A 17940-nucleotide genomic window follows, 5' to 3' on the forward strand; every position below is an offset into this window, starting at 1 on the left:
TGGGATCCTGCAGAGTTGCTGAGCCAGGGGCCGGAAGGAGAGTATGACGGGCCAAACGGGCTACAGGATTATCTACTTTCGGAATTTCCTCCCAGCGAGCCACGTCCTCTTCCTGTAACGGATACTGGGAAGAGAACCTTTTTGGAACAGAAAACTTTTTATCAGGCTGTTTCCAGGCTTCCTCAGCAATATCTCTGAGTTCTGTAGAAGGGGGAAAATGAATAACCTTTCTTTTGGTCTTTTTAAATAGACTTCTGTCTCTAGGACTAGGATCCTCCATTTCTGGGAGGTCCAAAGCTTGCCTCACCGCTGAAACCAAATCGTCAATAAATTGATATTTAGTGACTTCTTCCTGTTCCGAAGATGGAACCTGGTCAGAATCCAAATTTGAATGTTTCCTCTTCTGAAAGTCCCTCTGAATCAGAAAGGACCATGAGAGGTATAGCGGATATATTTACAATCCTACTAGCCTCCCTCCTGTAACCACATAAAGTCAGTAAAAGGTTAAAGAAGGGTTTTTGGTACTTAGCCAAAAGGGCCATTCAGGGGAGAAGTCCAACAGCAGTGTCCTGGTGTCTGCTCCCTTGGAGATAAGTTCCTTCCCGGGCTTCTGTTTGGCGCCAAAGTCCGTCTGTGCTGAGAGCAGGGGCGCTCTTGTGATAGTTCCCCCTCTGCAGCTTTGTCTTTTTTTTTTTTTTAAAGGGAACTTTATCGATGAAATTGGCAGAGTTATGTAGGCCTCATAGAGGTCTCCTGCAGCGTTAGTACCCCGATGCCCCCTCCTATTCACCTGAGGGTGGATCTTGGTATGGCCCCGTTTTCTCCTTCTTTCCTGTATCTTCGCTGTCCTTGGAAAAAAATCATGGCCGCCGGCAAGATGATACGATAGGCGGCGCTCTGTGCCTAATGGCAGCGCCGGTTATCGTGGAGCCTCCTGGAGTGACCGCTTATCACTCTATCCTGTGACCGTTAATGTTCTGCCATTGAGAGCAGTCTGCTCTCTCTGACAGAGTCCAGTCACCGCTGCCCAGTTTGTGTGAGTGTGTTCTCTTTCTGTAGAACACACTCCCAGCTCTGCCCTAAACTGACTAAACTACAAAAATTTAAAGAAAAAATAAAGTTATATACAAAAATAAATAAAATAAATCACTAGCTATTTCTAATAAGCCCAACTCCTTTGGGCACCTAGAAAAAACTGGGGAGGAAGAGGCAGGGGGATTGTAGAGGGGAGGGTTCTGTCAGCAGTGTTAAAGATTAACTAGCTAGGTGCCAACTCCCGTGCTCCCCTCCACAACCCATGGTAAGCAGTGTCCCCCAGACTGGATGAAAGAGAAATATAGATATTCGCACTATGTATACCAGGATTTGTGGCTGAATATGTAAAACACATAAATCCTGAGTGTAAGACACCAGCACCCTTGGACCCAGTACTATGAAACAAGTTCGGTCACTTGAGGAAAAAAAAATAGGTCCAACACATAAAGAGAAAACTCCATTAAAAGGACTAATATATGTCACGAAATACAGGAGGTACCAATTGAGAGGCACAGTAGGGTAAGCGTGCAGAGCGATCCGTGAAGCCCACCGAGGCATGTAGAAGGGGGAAGTTCCGCCCCCAGGACCGCCTTCCTAATGGCCACCTCCGAACAGCCTCTCTCTATTATGGCTGTCGTCCAAGTGCTGCAGGTAAAATAATAGTTCCCAGACCCACAGCTACTTCATAGGAGGCAATACGCTGACCGGAGGAGTGCAATCACCTGACCGATCCCCTGTATAGACTGCTTGTTGTCTAGGGGAAATGTCAGCAAGTCAGTCCGGTCGGGAGGAGGGGCTTGACAGCGACACTCCCGTTCGGAACATCAGCTCCCATTCCGCCGATCTAGGCAGATCTGATGCAGGTATGTAAATGATCCGCTGCTCGTTTTCTCTAAGGGAAGGAAAACCCTATGGCGGCAGTGGTGTAGAGGGTAAGGGGAGCCACTTGCTACTTATCCCAGTGCAGGGACCCGAGTGAAGGAAGTCAACAGGCTATACACTCCTGGGTCTTTTACAAAAAACTATTAAACAAACAGAGTGTAGGCAGGAGCCTATACAGAAGTGCTCTATCTCCTAAGACACTTAACAAAAACTGAGCTTACTGCGACAGAGGAGGAACATAGTAGGGGAGGAGTGTGGATTCTACAAGTTTATAAGTCCCTAAACTCCAATGACATCAAGTGCTGTATTGATTGCTGTGGTTCAGGGCAACATTTAAGATTTAGATTTAAAAATAAAAAAAAGCCTCTGTACAAAATTTTAATCTGAGCATACCTCCCACAGAGAAACAGGCAGATTGAAGATTGTTCTGGTCTTTCAAAACAAGACCATTTTGTGCATGTTCTAAAAAATACCACCTTCCATATCTTTTCCCAATTGCAGATATTACATTTGTTTAGTCCATCATAAGGGTAAAAAAAAAAAGGTAAAAATTAGCATGTGTGCGTGAGGAATGCCCTCTGCTTGCAGGGAAAACTTCTTCTGACATTACAGCAGTGATGCCACGAGATTTTCTGATTTGTTATATCAATACTGCATTTAAAATATATTTTTTTCTTTTCAATCCCAAATAAAACAGAAAACAAACACGTGGGGAGCTAGTGTGACTGGAAAAAGTTCAATAGCATCCTTTTGTTCCATAGTGCAAAATGTAAGGATATAAATATGTGGTGATAACATAGCAATATAATAGTTGGCTATCATGGGTTACATTTATTTAAAGTTCGTACAGCCATAAATAGAATCCCATTAATGCATCAATGCCAGTCTGCTCAACTCAGGAATTTAAAGGTAATCCTTTGGGATTAAGTGTTAAACCCAATGGTTAATAAACCTTTGCTGTCCCATGTTAAAAAAAAAAAATCAATAAAACGGCTGGAGTGTCACAAGTGCAAACAGGTTTGGAAACATTGATGCGGCGATCTAAAAAATTTGAGCACATAACATTTAAGGACTTTATTTAAAAATAAAATGACATGTTCAAAGATAAAAAATTAAATGGACATGGACAAGTCTTGAACCTCGAAGGAAAAAGGTTACTTACAATACAAAAAACCAAACTATACTTATTAGGTAGAAGCCCTAGTTTCACCAGTCTGCCGCCAGCTAGTGCTGTACATTGTTATCACTAGACTCTTCCGTACATGCTGGAGCACAATCCTGCTTTACTTCAACCAAATCAGTGCATTCACTATTTTCTCCAATGTCTCCAGGCTTATTTCCTGCCAACTCTTCATCTTTCTCCTCCTTCACACAAGCAATGTCCATGTCCTCTTCCTCTAGCTGGTCGAGCACGGCTTCTGGTTTTGCAGATTCATCTTCAATATTTTCCTTCTTCTCCTTAAATACGTCCACCCCCATCATTCTCAAGTAATGCATTCTCTCATTTTTTGGCACAAAAGAACGAATTGAGGTTTTCCCTCGCCAGCCACAGAGAACAATGGAGCATTGAAGTGTGTCAGGTTTCCTAAAAATAGATGCCGTATTCAATAATTGAAGGAAGTTTACAAGGCAAAATAGTATTCTGCTTTTATATTTTCCATTATAATGCAAGTGCATAAAAAGCTTTATTACTCAGGGAGAACATTTCAAATATTTGTTAGACTGAAAAAAAAAAAAAAAGGTGCCTTTCTATTTAAAAATACAATGCATAAGCAATACTACTTATCAAGTCAAGTTGCTTATCAAAGAACCTTTAAAATCAGTAATAATTCTCATTAAATGCAACAATACATATGCAGTGCTCACTGCAAGATATAAGTCTATGCACTTGAAATTACTCACTGTGGATCAGGTTCATATTTTAGGATGATACTTCCCATAGCTGAAAACGGAAAAAAATAAATGTTTAGAAAAGGACTGCACTATAAATACATATGGTGGGTTTAGCTAGTCAACACAAACTATTCAGAGTAGGAGAATTAAAATGTTCTAAACAAATATATACGCACTATAGTGAGAAGATAAATTAGTACATGAATAGATTAGTTAAACTGCAATTAGAGTGCATTGTGATTATAAAATAGAGGTTGGCACAATGGCAATGCTCGAGTTGAAATGCAGTATGTGGCATGTTGTAGAAAATGAAACATAAATTTTGTCTGTTCTTTTAATCCCTCTGCCTTCTGTTGCAGTGTCATTAAGCTTTTGAATCAAATGTGTTATGCAACTGCCAAGTATGGACAGACGGGAGTGAGAATTCATTAAACAATATGCTGAACCTTTCAGAATCTTGATGTTCTTATGGTTTCAGCGAGATCAGTCAGGGCTCAGGAAGTTACACTGCAGGCAATTAAGGGACTAAGAGTAATGGACACTGAAAGGATGGATGCTTGTTTAAACAACAAAACTCAAAAAGTGATCTTTTCATATATGCAGCATGCCCACACAAGGACCGATCCAATCATGTATGGAATGTCCAGATGTGTATCCAATTTGATCTTCTATGGTGTGATTAAAATGGGCAAGTCATATTGCAAACCACAGACAGTTTAGTCACTGGCTGACTGGATTTTCCATCAGTCATACATCACCTAGAGAGCTTTACCTGGCTTTCCGCTATAACTTTAAGCAAAGCGTGATTGAGTTCTACCATTATCCTTCATCATAAACACACACATATCAAGGTTTGCAGTCAAAGGAAAAAAGGGAAGCAGAGTCGAGCTGAAACCGTGAAGGATAGAATATCCATTCAAACATCTGTACAGGGCGTTCCCACAAACTAGAAAATGCCCAAACTTTAGGTTTCTATTCATAGTTCTCTACCTCTGTTCCAGAATGATGAAAAACATTCGAGCTTCATCCCAAATCACTTTCACAGTATTATTTCTAGTTTCAAGACAGCACGCCATACAGAACTAATTACCATTACCTTGTTTTTGTTTTTTTAGCAATTAAGCTTAGTCATCGTTATATCTAACAAAGATTATTTTAGTACCTTTTGGTAAATGGGTTAAACAGTGTCTACCTATAATTTATACCTGCCCAATATATATGCAAACAGAGTAGACCAGTGATAGGCAATCTGTTACACTTCGAGTACCGCATAGGCAGCTCTCTAACCCTCAGAAGAGCCACACATAAATCTTAAAATCAGTGATAAGTTAAAAATATACAATTGAATCGAAGATGGACACCCCTATACAATCAAAAATTGTGGGTGTTTGCCAACTTATTGTCACACAAACATAGTAATCATAGGTAAACAAAATATTCTTAATTCTTCATTTTAATATAAAATTTATTTTAAAACATGACAAATATGATATTCCAAAATACTACACCAAAATCAACCACTGACCCCCCCCCCCCCCCCCCCCCAAATTAAAAAAAATTATATGAAATCCACTAGTATAAGTAATTAAAAATGTATTTCTGTTTTAAGAGTTCATGATTGTGAAACTGGCCTACAGTGTGCACTGATTTCTGGTAGCAAACTGTTGGCTTTGTGGTGCTCTTATATTAGAATTTAAGATCTCCATTTTTAAGTCTGCAGTGTTTTCACAGGATTGATCCTCTTGACCAGTTAGCAGTCTCATACCCTTGCAATTTCCCCCTCAAAGGTTCTGGAGCTTCATGGTTTCAGCAAATTTATAATGATTACTTGGATAAATATCTAATAAACTAGCATTTGTTTCATATGACTGCTTAATAACTGCAAAAGAACATTTACTTACGTAAATCTTTCGTCTGCTTTTGGGTCTCACTACTAAATTTACTTAGGAAAGGATTTTCCTGGGTAAGCAGAACTTTGATGTCTTCCACTGAGACGGTTACAACTCTTGAATTGATGAATGGATAAATTGTATAAATGCCCTGCAGCCAAAAGTAAAAGAAGAATGAACATCTCCACATGCTAAACACCGCCACATAGTATTACTGAAAAGATTCATGCACATTTTACAGAGTAGACATTGGTGAAAGCAGAAAAAAAAATAACCCACCCCCCAAAAAAAACAGCCTAGTCTGAGCTCTGTCAATGGTTACATGAAAAATCTGTAGAAATCTTTGCTACAGACCTTTCTGTCCAACCCACCCCCTCCCCTTGCATTTATCCCTTCCCTCTTTCCCATTGCTCTTCTCCTATCCCTTTATCCTTTACAATTTTATTTAAAAAAAACAAGAAAAACTTTGTTATGTTTAACCCTCCTGACGAGTTATATGCTGTACTGTTTTATTAATCGGAAATGTTTTGCATTGTTGTGTGAAAATAAAAAAATAAATCTTTGCTATAAATCTATTGAACTAAAAAAGGTACAAACACACGCTTTATGGTACCATGCTTCTATATCCATTTAGGGGCAAAGTATTTAAAAATTACCTCTTGCGCTAGCCTGTAAGCGCATCCATACTGTTCCCCATCATTATTTCGGCACAGCACTTTTATACCAGTATTGATTACCTGCCAATATGAACAAAACAATGTTATCTACTTACACAATTCAGTGCAGAAAACAGTATAAAAATACCAAACCTTTCAGGAGCTGCTAAATTACCTCTCGCTCTCCGATGTGCTTTCTAATCACATAAGAGGAGCTCATCCGAGCTCAACATTTAAACTAACTAGAAATGAAAACATGTTGCAGTTTAATTGAATGATGAAATAAAACATGTCATTTGTACTATGTAAAGTGCTCTTTGCACTCATGGTACAATAAAATGCTCAATTTGGTAATTCCAAAAGGGAAACAAGACAAAATATAAGATGTTCAGAATGGTCATTATTCTTAATGTACAGGATTTGAAAGGATAATAAAATAAAAAAAAAACAAAAACAAAAAACAACACCACAGTTGTTTGCAGAGACTGCTCATAGCAAAATCCTGGTACTGAAGACCTTTGTGTATATACTTTCTCCCAGTGCATGGAGGATTCTAGTTGTACTGGTCTGTAATGTCTGATACCCTTATGGGCTACTGTGAGCCAATGTAGTCAAATACCATGAGGTCTAGACAACAAAAAAAAAAAAAAAAAATATAGAACATTTTATCAGTCTCCTCATTGTATTCTAGTGCTGTCTTTTAAATATGTTTTAAAAGGGACTTCAATCCTATATAATTTTCCGTTTGTCATAATATTTATGTGACAAATACACTCTAAGCTGTGATAGGACTGTCCTACATTTCTATAAAGGCCAGGTAGCATCACCATTTAGTATGGTTCTAGCATTTGCTTTCTTTTTGTTTAACCCATTATTCTCTTTTCCAGTCAGTAATAAAAGGTATAACATTCCTCAATACACCAACATTAGGAAATGGCCCAATGGTAAAGAATCTGAGGCATCATTGTGGGAATGGCCAGGCCTGGAAAAAGTCACAAAATATGACAAGGAATGGAAAGAGGTGGCAGATAACTCCCACCATTTGCTTATATACTATACAGATTTAGCAATTCAGTGTGTTAATTTAATTAGCATTAATTTTCAGACATTCAGTTTAGTGGCTACAGATATTTATCATGAATGTCTCACAGTAATATCCCAATAAAAATACACTATAATTATCTCAGGACAAGGAGCTCCCACGTGTGCCCTATTGAAGACTGAAAGGTTGCAAATTTATTTTCTGGTGCGAAAAAAAAAAAAAAAAAAAAAAAAAAAAAAAAAAAAAAAAAAATCGCAATTTTTTTTTCTGTTAAATTAGATGCCTCTGCTTTTCTTGTATCCTCTCCTGATAAGCAGCCTTTCTTCAAGGTTACCTCAATTGCTTTGAGATGTCATCCTTGGGATTGGGGCACGGAAAATATTTTATCCCTTTCTAACAACTCAATTCTCTAATGTGCCTCAGAGTGCATCCAAACAGTCCATGAAGGCACTCCTTGACAAAATATCTTCGCCAGTTTTTCCTACAAAGAAATCCTGTTGACTGGAGGGGTGGGGTGGGGTGGGGTAATGACCCACAGTACCAGCCAAAACCGATGTGTGGCTTCTATGTTGCCATAGCAGTAAAGGCTATCAAGTTTCACAGCCATTGAATGTTTTAATGAACTGTGTCCTCCAAGAAACATTAAAAAATTGGGTTTTATTCTCAAGATCACAATTTATATATTTCAAATCAATCCCATATTAATAAAGTACAAAGCTGCTGCTAAAAATGGAAAATTCTTGACAAAACCCCTCAACTACGAAAAGGGATCTTTCTAGAGCTTCATCAAAGTTAAGAAGTACAGGTAATTTTGCCTTTGGCAAAAAACGCCAAGCACTTCTCCAATAAAATTAGTTTGATAACCAGTTCAACAACTAGGGGACACAAAACTAATTTTAAGGTATTGATTGATTTAATTGCAAATGTACTGGGAAGCACTTGAGGTTAGATCTGTCTCAGCACCCGATTACCCTTAGTATTACAAAATAGTGCAAGGATTGGCCAAAACTTTTGTTATAATATTTCAACAGAATCATAGACTGTTGATAGAACGATTTCTGATCACTAATTTTACTTTAAAATAAGACTTGAAATAGTTAGCTATTTATACTACAACAGCATAAAAAAAATATAAAGTACCTTCATCTTCTCACTGTTATAAAGTAGTACATTTCTTAGTTCCTTAGAGACCATGTATAGTTGCTTCTTTTTCCCTTCCTGGGTACGAGTCAAGAGGTTCTTCCACGGAAAAGATGAATCTAGCGCATAGAACTTCCTGCCAACAACATTACAATCATGCATTCCTTTAAAATTTACCTACACAGGAATTTGGCATAACCAAGTAAATAATACTTTAAAATTTGGCATGAAATATTTTTTAATGTGTGTAAATCAACCCTTTCTTCCCCATCAACTTCAGCCACAGCATCCATCCAAATAAGATGTATTGGCAACCAACCAGTGTGCAGCATTGGACACTGTGCTCGTTGAAGAGGATTTTCTTTTTTTTTTTTTTTTTTACTTAGAGGGTTTATGTACTTACGTTAAATCCGTTTCTCTGATTCCGTCTGGGGGACACTGCTTACTATGGGGTTGTGGAGGGAGCTTGGGGAGTTGGCACCTAACTAGTTAACTTTTAGTACTGCCGACAGACTCCTCCCCTCTACAATCCCCCTGCCTCTTCCTCTTACTGTCAGTTAATTAAAAAGCCCCAAGGAAAAAAGGCCAATCAACCAAAAGCACACAGAAGAAAAGCAGAAGGGAGGGATCGCAGTGTCCCCCAGACGGAATCAGAGAAACGGATTTAACGTAAGTACATAAATACTCTTCTCTCTTTCATCCGGTCTGGGGGACACTGCTTACCATGGGGACGTTCTAAAGCAGCCCCCTAAGGGTGGGACCGCTCTGAAAACCCCGCTTGTAAAGCATTACGAGCGAAATTTGCATCCGCAGATGCAAATACATTAAACTGGTAAAATTTTGTAAAGGTGTGGACAGAGGACCAGGTGGCTGCCCTGCAAAGCTGGTCTGCAGAAGCCCCATTTCGCACTGCCTACGACGCCCCTACCGATCTGGTGGAATGGGCCGCAAGTCTCTCCGGCACAGGACGGTTAGCCTTTATGTAAGCTTGCTTAATGGTTGCCGTAATCCATCTTGCAATGGACTGTCTCGAGCCTAGCATTATAAAGAACAAACAGAGAATCAGTACGTCTAATCTGAGAAGTTCTCTTGACATAAATGCGGAGAGCCCTAACCACATCTAACTTTTCCATAGACTGTTGATCCAAATGGGAAGTACCGTAAATACTTGAGTATAAGCCGAGTTTTTCAGCACTTTTTTTGTGCTGAAAAAGCCCTCCTCGGCTTATACTCGGGTGATGGAGATGCAGACCTCAATAAATAGTACTGAAGGGAATGGTGGTATATCCGGAGGCTCCAAACTGTATAGGACATAACAATAGGGAACAATGCAGAGCAGTGTTGGTGTGTATAACTCACGATTTCTTGATAGCAGTTCTCAGTCCGTCCGCGGTATTCCTTAAAGACTGCAAGCAAACAGATGGGGTGCGCTGACTATAATAGCCGTCCAGACACAAAGTCTTTTGAAGGAAAGTTCCTAGCTCCGTTTGGTCCTACCACTCCAATAGCGCTGGTTGAAGTAGTGATGTTTCCATTCTTCAGACGCGCCTGTGCAGGAGGTTCCTGACGTCCCGGCTGTTACGGATTTCCTCATGTCTCACTAAACAGGCTGTCAGTGCAGTCCAGCGCTGCAGCGGCAGAGGATAATTGGGATGTGAAGCGATGAATGGTAAATGAATCATCGCTTCACATCCCATTCATCCTCTGCCGCTGCAGCGCTGGACTGCACTGACAGCCTGTTTAGTGAGACATGAGGAAATCCGTAACAGCCGGGACGTCAGGAACCTCCTGCACAGGCGCGTCTGAAGAATGGAAACATCACTACTTCAACCAGCGCTATTGGAGTGGTAGGACCAAACGGAGCTAGGAACTTTCCTTCAAAAGACTTTGTGTCTGGACGGCTATTATAGTCAGCGCACCCCATCTGTTTGCTTGCAGTCTTTAAGGAATACCGCGGATGGACTGAGAACTGCTATCAAGAAATCGTGAGTTATACACTCCAACACTGCTCTGCATTGTTACTTATTGTTATGTCCTATACAGTTTGGAGCCTCCGGATATACCACCATTCCCTTCAGTACTGTTTATTGAGGTCTGCATCTCCTATATATCCTTTGTGATATATTACATGTTGGTATTGCTACACCAGTCAATCATCCTATTTATTTATCTAGTCTGGGAACAATACATTTGTTTTTATAGATTGTATATATCATTTTTATTTTTGAAATTTACTAGTAGCTGCTGCATTTCCCACCCTAGGCTTATACTCGAGTCAATAAGTTTTCCCAGTTTTTTGTGGTAAAATTAGGTACCTCGGCTTATATTCGGGTCGACTTATACTCGAGTATATACGGTAGATGAGAAAACCGGAACTACAATTTCCTGGTTCAGATGGAAAGCCGAAACTACTTTTGGAACGAAGGAAGGGAGGGTTCTTAACACCGCATTGTCTTTGCAATTTTAAAAATGACTTGTCCTCGCCGAAAGTTCCACAATATTCATTACATGCCCGAAATGTTCATCTTTCATTAACGGTCTAATGTCAGGGCCTGTAAAAAGGTCTTCCTTCAGTTTAGCATCAGATATGTTAGGGAATTTGGTGCAAAGATATTTGTAAAAGCACTGCCTAAAGATGGAGAAACTTTCAAATTGTTTCAATCAGATCTAATTTTATATGTAGAGGTGAAAGTAAAACTTTATTTGGATCTACTAAACTGGAAAAAATGTCATCAAATCCAATTTCTAAACTTTTTGTAGCTGGCCAATTGTTTTTTCGTCAATGTAAATTTTTAGCTCTGCTATTCCATTCACAGAGAAAATATGGGAATTTGGTGCAACCTTGTTGCTGGCCAAGTACCATGCATAATATTTTAAGATCTCCACATATTAACCAGTTGTGTCTTGCATATCCAATCCGTTCCAAAACAGTTTTCAAATTTTCATGTTTCTTTAAGATAGACTGAATGTGCCAATGGTATTGACATGCATGTGTTGCCATTGTGCAATAAAACAGCTTTTAAACTTATTTTTGAAGAATCTATGAATAACCTCCATTCTTCCGGATTGTATTCAATAGCATACTTTTGCATTAAGCCTTAGATATATTTCCAATAAACGATATTGTCCTCTTTCATAATAAAAATATGTAAATCCCACTTCTCTCCGTCGATACAAAAAATATGTAGTGTTGGGATCTAATAAATTGTTTTCCTTCAAACGAGATCCCAGCAGCTCGGCTGCATCTTTGGGGAGTCCAAGATCCCTCACCAAATCATTTAGTTGATTCAGTTTCAGCGGTCGCAGTGTATTACTGAACATTCTGCATGAAATATTTCATCACTACTCAGAATATCATGAGAAGTTTGTAACAATATATTGTCAATATCAGTAGGTGAATTAGGTACTGGTAATTCAGGTCCATGTCAAATCCAATACAAAACCGATACCACAACAGGGAAGGTGATTTTGTGCTTGGTTTAAGCATTATGTCCTTTAACATCAATTGCGCAAAAATAGCAATTCATGTGATTAGTTGTCTCCCTCCATATCATAAGAACACCAAAAGATAAAGCTTTATTCTTACCAACGATCCATTTCCGTAGTATTTCAACACAAGCCGAACAAACTTTGTGTGGAGCCCACTGTTTATCTTGATGTAATATCTTTATTCCGAAATAAGCAAAATATGCCTTTTTTTATGAAATCACCTGTTTCTTCTTAATTTTTCTATAGTATATTGTCCACAAATATAACAAAAGACATCTGCACTAGTTTTACATTGTCTCAACGCCATCTTCAACTATTCGAAAGGCACAGATGAAAACTCGAGCATTAAACACGTGTTCGTTACAAAATGCTTCAGCGCTCATATCAGTGGCAGAATTGTGCAGGCTGTGTGGTGGCCGGCCCTCCCTTCAGCTCTCTCCTTCTCCGGGGTCCTGAGCCTGCAACTCACAGTCACAAGCTCCGCCCCCAAACTACACGAGGAGCTGCTGCATGAAGCCTGGCACTGTAATTTGTTCTATGATGGCTACTTGATGGGTAGCAGGGGTGGGCTGGACCGGGGGCAGGGGGCAGCGGGCACCCGGGCCGCTCAGTCTAACTGCCGTTCGGGCCGGCCGCCAATCTGGCACTGGGCGGGGGGGAAGTTTTATGACGAGAACTGAATTGCAACGTTCTATACTGCCAACTGAATTCATTTAAGACAATGTTTTATAATAAATGTAGGCAGAATACATTATTTTAAAGAATATGAAAAAAAATTACTTCTTCATAAATACATGTTTTGCAGAAAAACGTAATGTGATTGCAAAAATCAGGAGTCATTTTCGTGTTCAGAAGCCAAAAATCTATAAGTATCACATAAATTTGTTAAAAAAGCTTTGTCATCGCAGACCTGTGTTATTAATCTAGTCTATCATAACCTTTTCTTTCCTGAAAACAGAGAAGGACTTTGACAGTGTGTGGTGACTCGTTCATAATGAGAGCGCTCGCTTCATATGGTTTTAAAGACAACTTCATCACGGGAGTATTGAACCTTCCCCCCGGTCCGTTGTCAGCCTTAGAGTGTTTGAGAACCATGCCCTGCGAGGCCACTGGGATTGTGGGGACCCGCTTCATTTTTAGAATTTTTTAGTACCCGCGAGAGCATGGGTATTGGGGGAAACAGGTACACCAGTCGGAACTGCCATGGGGCTGACATCGCGTTCGGAGTGTGCTAGAGGATCCCGGGACTTTGAGCAGTACAGGGGAACCTGGTGATTTAGCCTGGAGGTCATGAGGTTGATTTCTGGCATGCCCCTGCGTTCCACTAGGAGGGCAAAATCCTCCTTTCAGAGGGACCAATCGCCTGGATGAACCCTCTGCCTGCTGAGGAAGTCTGCTTCCCAATTCTCTACGCCTGGGATGTAAACGGCTGAAATCTGGGGTACGTGGCGCTCCGCCCATACCATGATCTTGGCTGTTTCTCACATGGCCCCATCACTGCAAGTTTCTCCTTGGTGGTTTAGATATGCCACGGCCGTGGCATTGTCTATTTGGATTTGAAATGGCTTCCCTGCTAGGAACCTCTGTGCCCTTGTCAATGTCCTGAGAACCGCTCTGAGCTTTAGGACACTGATCGAGAGTGTGGTCTCTTGGGGAGACCAGAGTCCCTGAAATCTTAGGGACCCTGTTACCCCTCCCCAGCCTGACAGACTTGCATATGTGGTCACTAAGGTCCAGAGGCCGGTCTGGAGAGTCTGTCCTTTGACCAGATTCTGTCTGGACAACCACCACGCCAGAGAGAGGCAAGGGGGTTCCGACAGGCAAATAATCTACCTGTCTAAATGTTCCAGAGATCCCGAGGATTTTCAGTTGGAGAGGAGGAGAATGGAACGGAGCAAACTGTTTTGCTTCGTATACCGAAGCCATGGTCCCCAGAAGCTTCATGGAGCAGAGAAGGGAAACTTGAGATCGGGCCAGCAAGGTCCTGGTCCTGAGCAGAAGAGCGCTGACCTTGGCTTCTGGTAAGTAGACTCTCTGTGTTACCGTGTCGAACAGAAGACCCAGAAAGCGCATTTGCTGAGCTGGAATGAGGGAGTATTTCAGTACGTTTAGAATCCACCCGTGGGCTTCCAGGAACCGCATGGAGGTTTGGATATGGCGTGATAAGAGTTCCGCCGACAGAGCCTTCTGGAGGAGATCGCCTAGATAGGGGACTATTGGGACTCCCTGCTGTCTCAGAATCCGCGCCATTGTGGCCATGAGCTTGGTGAACACTCGTGGAGCGGTAGCTAGGCCGAAGGGTAGGGCCCTGAACTGAGAGTGGGAAGCTCCAACTGCGAAGCGGAGAAGGCAGTGATGCAGACCCCATATGGGAACATGCAGGTAGGGATCCTTTATGTCGATGAACGCTACGAACTCTCCTTGCTCCATACCTGCCATGACAGTCTGAAGGGACGCCATCTTGAACCTCTGCGTAATTACCTACTTGTGTAGCAACTGCAGGATTAAGATTGGTCGCAAGGATCCGTCCTGTTTTGCACTAGGAGGAGACTAGAGTAGAAACCCTGATCTCTCTCCTGCGCTGGGATAAGAAACAATGACACGGACCCTTAGTAACTTTAGAATAGCTTCCTGAAGTGCCTGGCGCCTGAGGGGGCAAGAGGGGATAGGGGTCAAGAAGAACCTCGGTGGTGGCCGGACTAGGTCTATGTAGTCCCGCAACACAACCCCCCGTGTCCAAACTAGTGCGGTGGCTGCCCACCACTGCCGTTGGAAGCGAAGGAGGTCCCCCTACAGATTCTGGCTATACCTTGCCCAGGGGGCAGACGACTGACCTCTCGGCGGTCTGCCTCAGCCCCAGGAGGAGGGAAAGGACTGAAAGCGCCCCTGACGTGGTTTGTTAATACTCCATGGGGAGTGCGTTACTTTTACCTCCTTTGGCCACCTCAATGACTTTTTCTAGCTCTGCCCCAAACAGAGTGACCCCATCAAACGGCAAAATCTCTAGGGCTCTTTTAGAATCGGCATCCGTGGTTCACGAGCGTAGCTATAAGGTACGCCAAGATGCAATAAGGCCGAAGAGCCTAGCATTGACGGACACCGCATTCATGGCTGCCTGCCCTACATAATTAGAGGTCTCCTGGATATGTTCGACCAAGGAGAGGAGTTCAGCACACAGTATGTTTTTTTGAATGCCCGTGACTAACTGCTCCGCCCATTTCTGGACAGCTTTGTTGGCCCAGGCCACTGCGATGGTGGGTCTAAACATGTAACCTGATGCTATGTAGGCAGAAAAGAGGGCGTGATCACACTTTTTGTCTTTGGTGTCCCTGAGGGACACCTGCTCCTGGGTGGGGATTGCTGAGGAGGTGGACAAGCGGGCTACAGGGGTGTCAACGCAGGGGGAAGCCTTCCATTATATCGAATCTCCTGCCAGGAGAGGATAAAGTGTTTTAAATCTGCCCGGCATAAAAAAAAACTGTTTATTCGACCTAAGCCAAGCGTCGGCTACCATCTTCTTCATCTGGGGGGATGGTGGAAAAGCCGCCACCTGGGCTTTGGTCTTTTTAAACAAGGTGAACCCCGAGGGGGCTCTGGGTTCAGGGTCTGGGAACCCTAAGGTATGCCTGATACCCAAGATGACATTATCTACATTCAGGCAGAATCTGTTGTGCTAACCGAGTCCTCTTTCTGTGTATATAGCTCTAATCCCCCTTCCTCATCAGAGGAATAATCTGAATCGCAGCCCTGGGCCACATCCAGAATGACTATCTAGGCCCTGTGGGTTACAGAGAGCAGGTGCTCCTCACCCTGAGCTGATTGGCTTTGAGAGGATGTGCCTGCGTCTCCTAGGTATAGCGAGTGTGCGTTTGCAAAAGTGCATTCGCGTACCTCTGTGGACCGCAACAGCACACTGGTGAGTCTCTACATGACTGAGGCAAGGGACTTGACCTAAAGTGGCTCTTCCACGACTGCTGGGACACAACGCTCCTGGGTCCCGGCATCGCAACCGGTGCAAAGAGCATCCTGGTTATGCTGTCCAATAGATACCTTTTGCTACACTTGGCACAAGTATAAAACATCACAGACACCCCAGAGGATCCCTTACTTTTGGTGGTCCCCTTGTCAGATATATTTGAAAAGTATTACAGGTTTAAACAAACTGATAACACAATCCACCGAGATGACTTGTCTGAGTAGAAGTGTCTATGTACAGCACAGCAAGATTGTACACCAAGTCTATATACCAGGTCACAAAAAAAAAACAAAAAAATACACCAATCCCTGTACAGTGCTCAATCTGTTAGTGAACAACATAAACAGGCCTTCAATGTTATTAAATACAAATGGATCAATAAAAACAATAGCAGTCGCTAAAGAGGCAGAGAGGAGAGGAGAGGAGCAGCCCGACGATGTGAGAGTCCCGATATGGCAACTTCCGTGGCAGGAACAGGAAAAGGGGCATGGAAGGAATTTCCTCCTCTGGATCCACCCCTAAAATGGCTGGCTCTCTGTAAAGTCAATCAGCGCATACATAGTATGGCTGTCGGCGTCTACCGCACACACTCTGTGCTTTCGTGCCCAGGCAGCGCGAGTACTGTCCCCTCAGTTGTCTGCACCACCTCCTATGGAGAGCAGAGGCAGCTAGACCTCCGATGCTCGTTGTCTAGTGGGATAGGGCTTGCCGGTATTTCCGCCGGTGGGGGGAGACAGATCCCTGCATCTCCCCCGCACAACATCTAATAGTGTGCCGGAGTCCATATTTAAGGGAGTTCCTATGTGGGGCACCTATAGCCCTAATAGCAAAATGAAATAAAATTGATCCTGGCTAAAAGCTCGCCTGTAGGGGATGAACAGTCGGCAAAAGGTGCAGGGCAAGTGAGCTGCAGCTCAACTTTCGCAGGGACCCAGAGTGAAGGAAGCCGACAGACTGTTCACACCTCAGGGTCTTAGGATCAATCCCCGCATAGCACCTTGAGAAGAAAAATGTAAAATAAAAACATGTTAATAACCTAAAATAAATATAGGACGGAGCTTATACCAAAGTGTCCCAACTCCTAAGGCACTTAAAAAAAACTGAGGTATCCACAGGAGAGAGGCATAGTAGGGTAGGAGAGTGAAGATCAAAGAAGTTGATAAGTGCCTAAACTCCACACCCACTACGATACTACCCCCAGCGTCTCGCAGTGTCCACCAATGGCAGGAAAAAGAAACCTTAATTTAGCTTCCAAATTGTTTGATGAGATTCAGTGTTTTCAGGTACAACTTTAAAATGAACAGCTTTTTTTTTTTTTCATTCAACTCAATTTTGCTTAGTGCTAATTGAAGGGAAAAGTTAAGTTTCTGGGGGCTTATACTTTACAAAAAGGTTGAAAATCACTTCCAAGCCAAATAACCATCACCCCTCCCATCTCAACCTTATTAAAATCATCTACAATCATAGAATAACCTCATTACCTCCTCGGTGTGGCGCGTCCTATCAGTAAAGATAAACGTCCTCTTGAGATTACGATATCTCTTCTATACTTTACCCATAAGAGCCAACGTGGGGAGAAGTATCTATGCTATGGGAAATGGGAAGCCTATTTTAGCAAACTATTAGACTCGGGGGGGCAGAAATCTACAAATGAGTTGGGAAGTCATCCACTAATGTTCACATTAAAGAGAATGCCTAGAAACTACTATATTAATGGTATTGTGTCCCCCCTAGAATCAGTAACATTTGTCCAGGTGCTTCAGAAGCCTGTTAAAGAAATTGTGGAACTTTTTTTCCTGGTGGTGCTGCCCTAAACTTCAGAAAGCATGTTAGCTCCCTAGCCACCAACGTTATAATTAGTCACGTGGGATCTGAAAAGGAATATTATGCTCCCTCTATCTACTCCAAACTTCACCAAATTCTCACACTTTTCAGAGA

At 42.1% G+C, this 17940-nt stretch overlaps 1 protein-coding gene across 2 annotated transcripts in view; it reads right to left on the reverse strand.

Annotated features, from left to right (window-relative positions):
- Positions 1-2976: 2976 nt before the first annotated feature.
- Positions 2977-17940, reverse strand: part of NSUN2 (NOP2/Sun RNA methyltransferase 2) — a 52831-nt gene continuing 37867 nt past the window's right edge. For both annotated transcript variants that reach the window (XM_075212904.1, XM_075212903.1), the window contains exons 17-21: positions 8538-8673; positions 6356-6436; positions 5712-5850; positions 3820-3859; positions 2977-3502 (exon numbers count right to left, since the gene is read on the reverse strand). In XM_075212904.1, the coding sequence (XP_075069005.1) occupies positions 3142-3502; positions 3820-3859; positions 5712-5850; positions 6356-6436; positions 8538-8673 (757 nt within the window). In that variant the 3' untranslated portion in view covers positions 2977-3141. The remainder of the gene's footprint in view (positions 3503-3819; positions 3860-5711; positions 5851-6355; positions 6437-8537; positions 8674-17940) is intronic.

Source organism: Mixophyes fleayi, chromosome 5, assembly GCF_038048845.1.
Source record: "Mixophyes fleayi isolate aMixFle1 chromosome 5, aMixFle1.hap1, whole genome shotgun sequence".
Lineage (NCBI taxonomy): Eukaryota > Metazoa > Chordata > Amphibia > Anura > Limnodynastidae > Mixophyes > Mixophyes fleayi.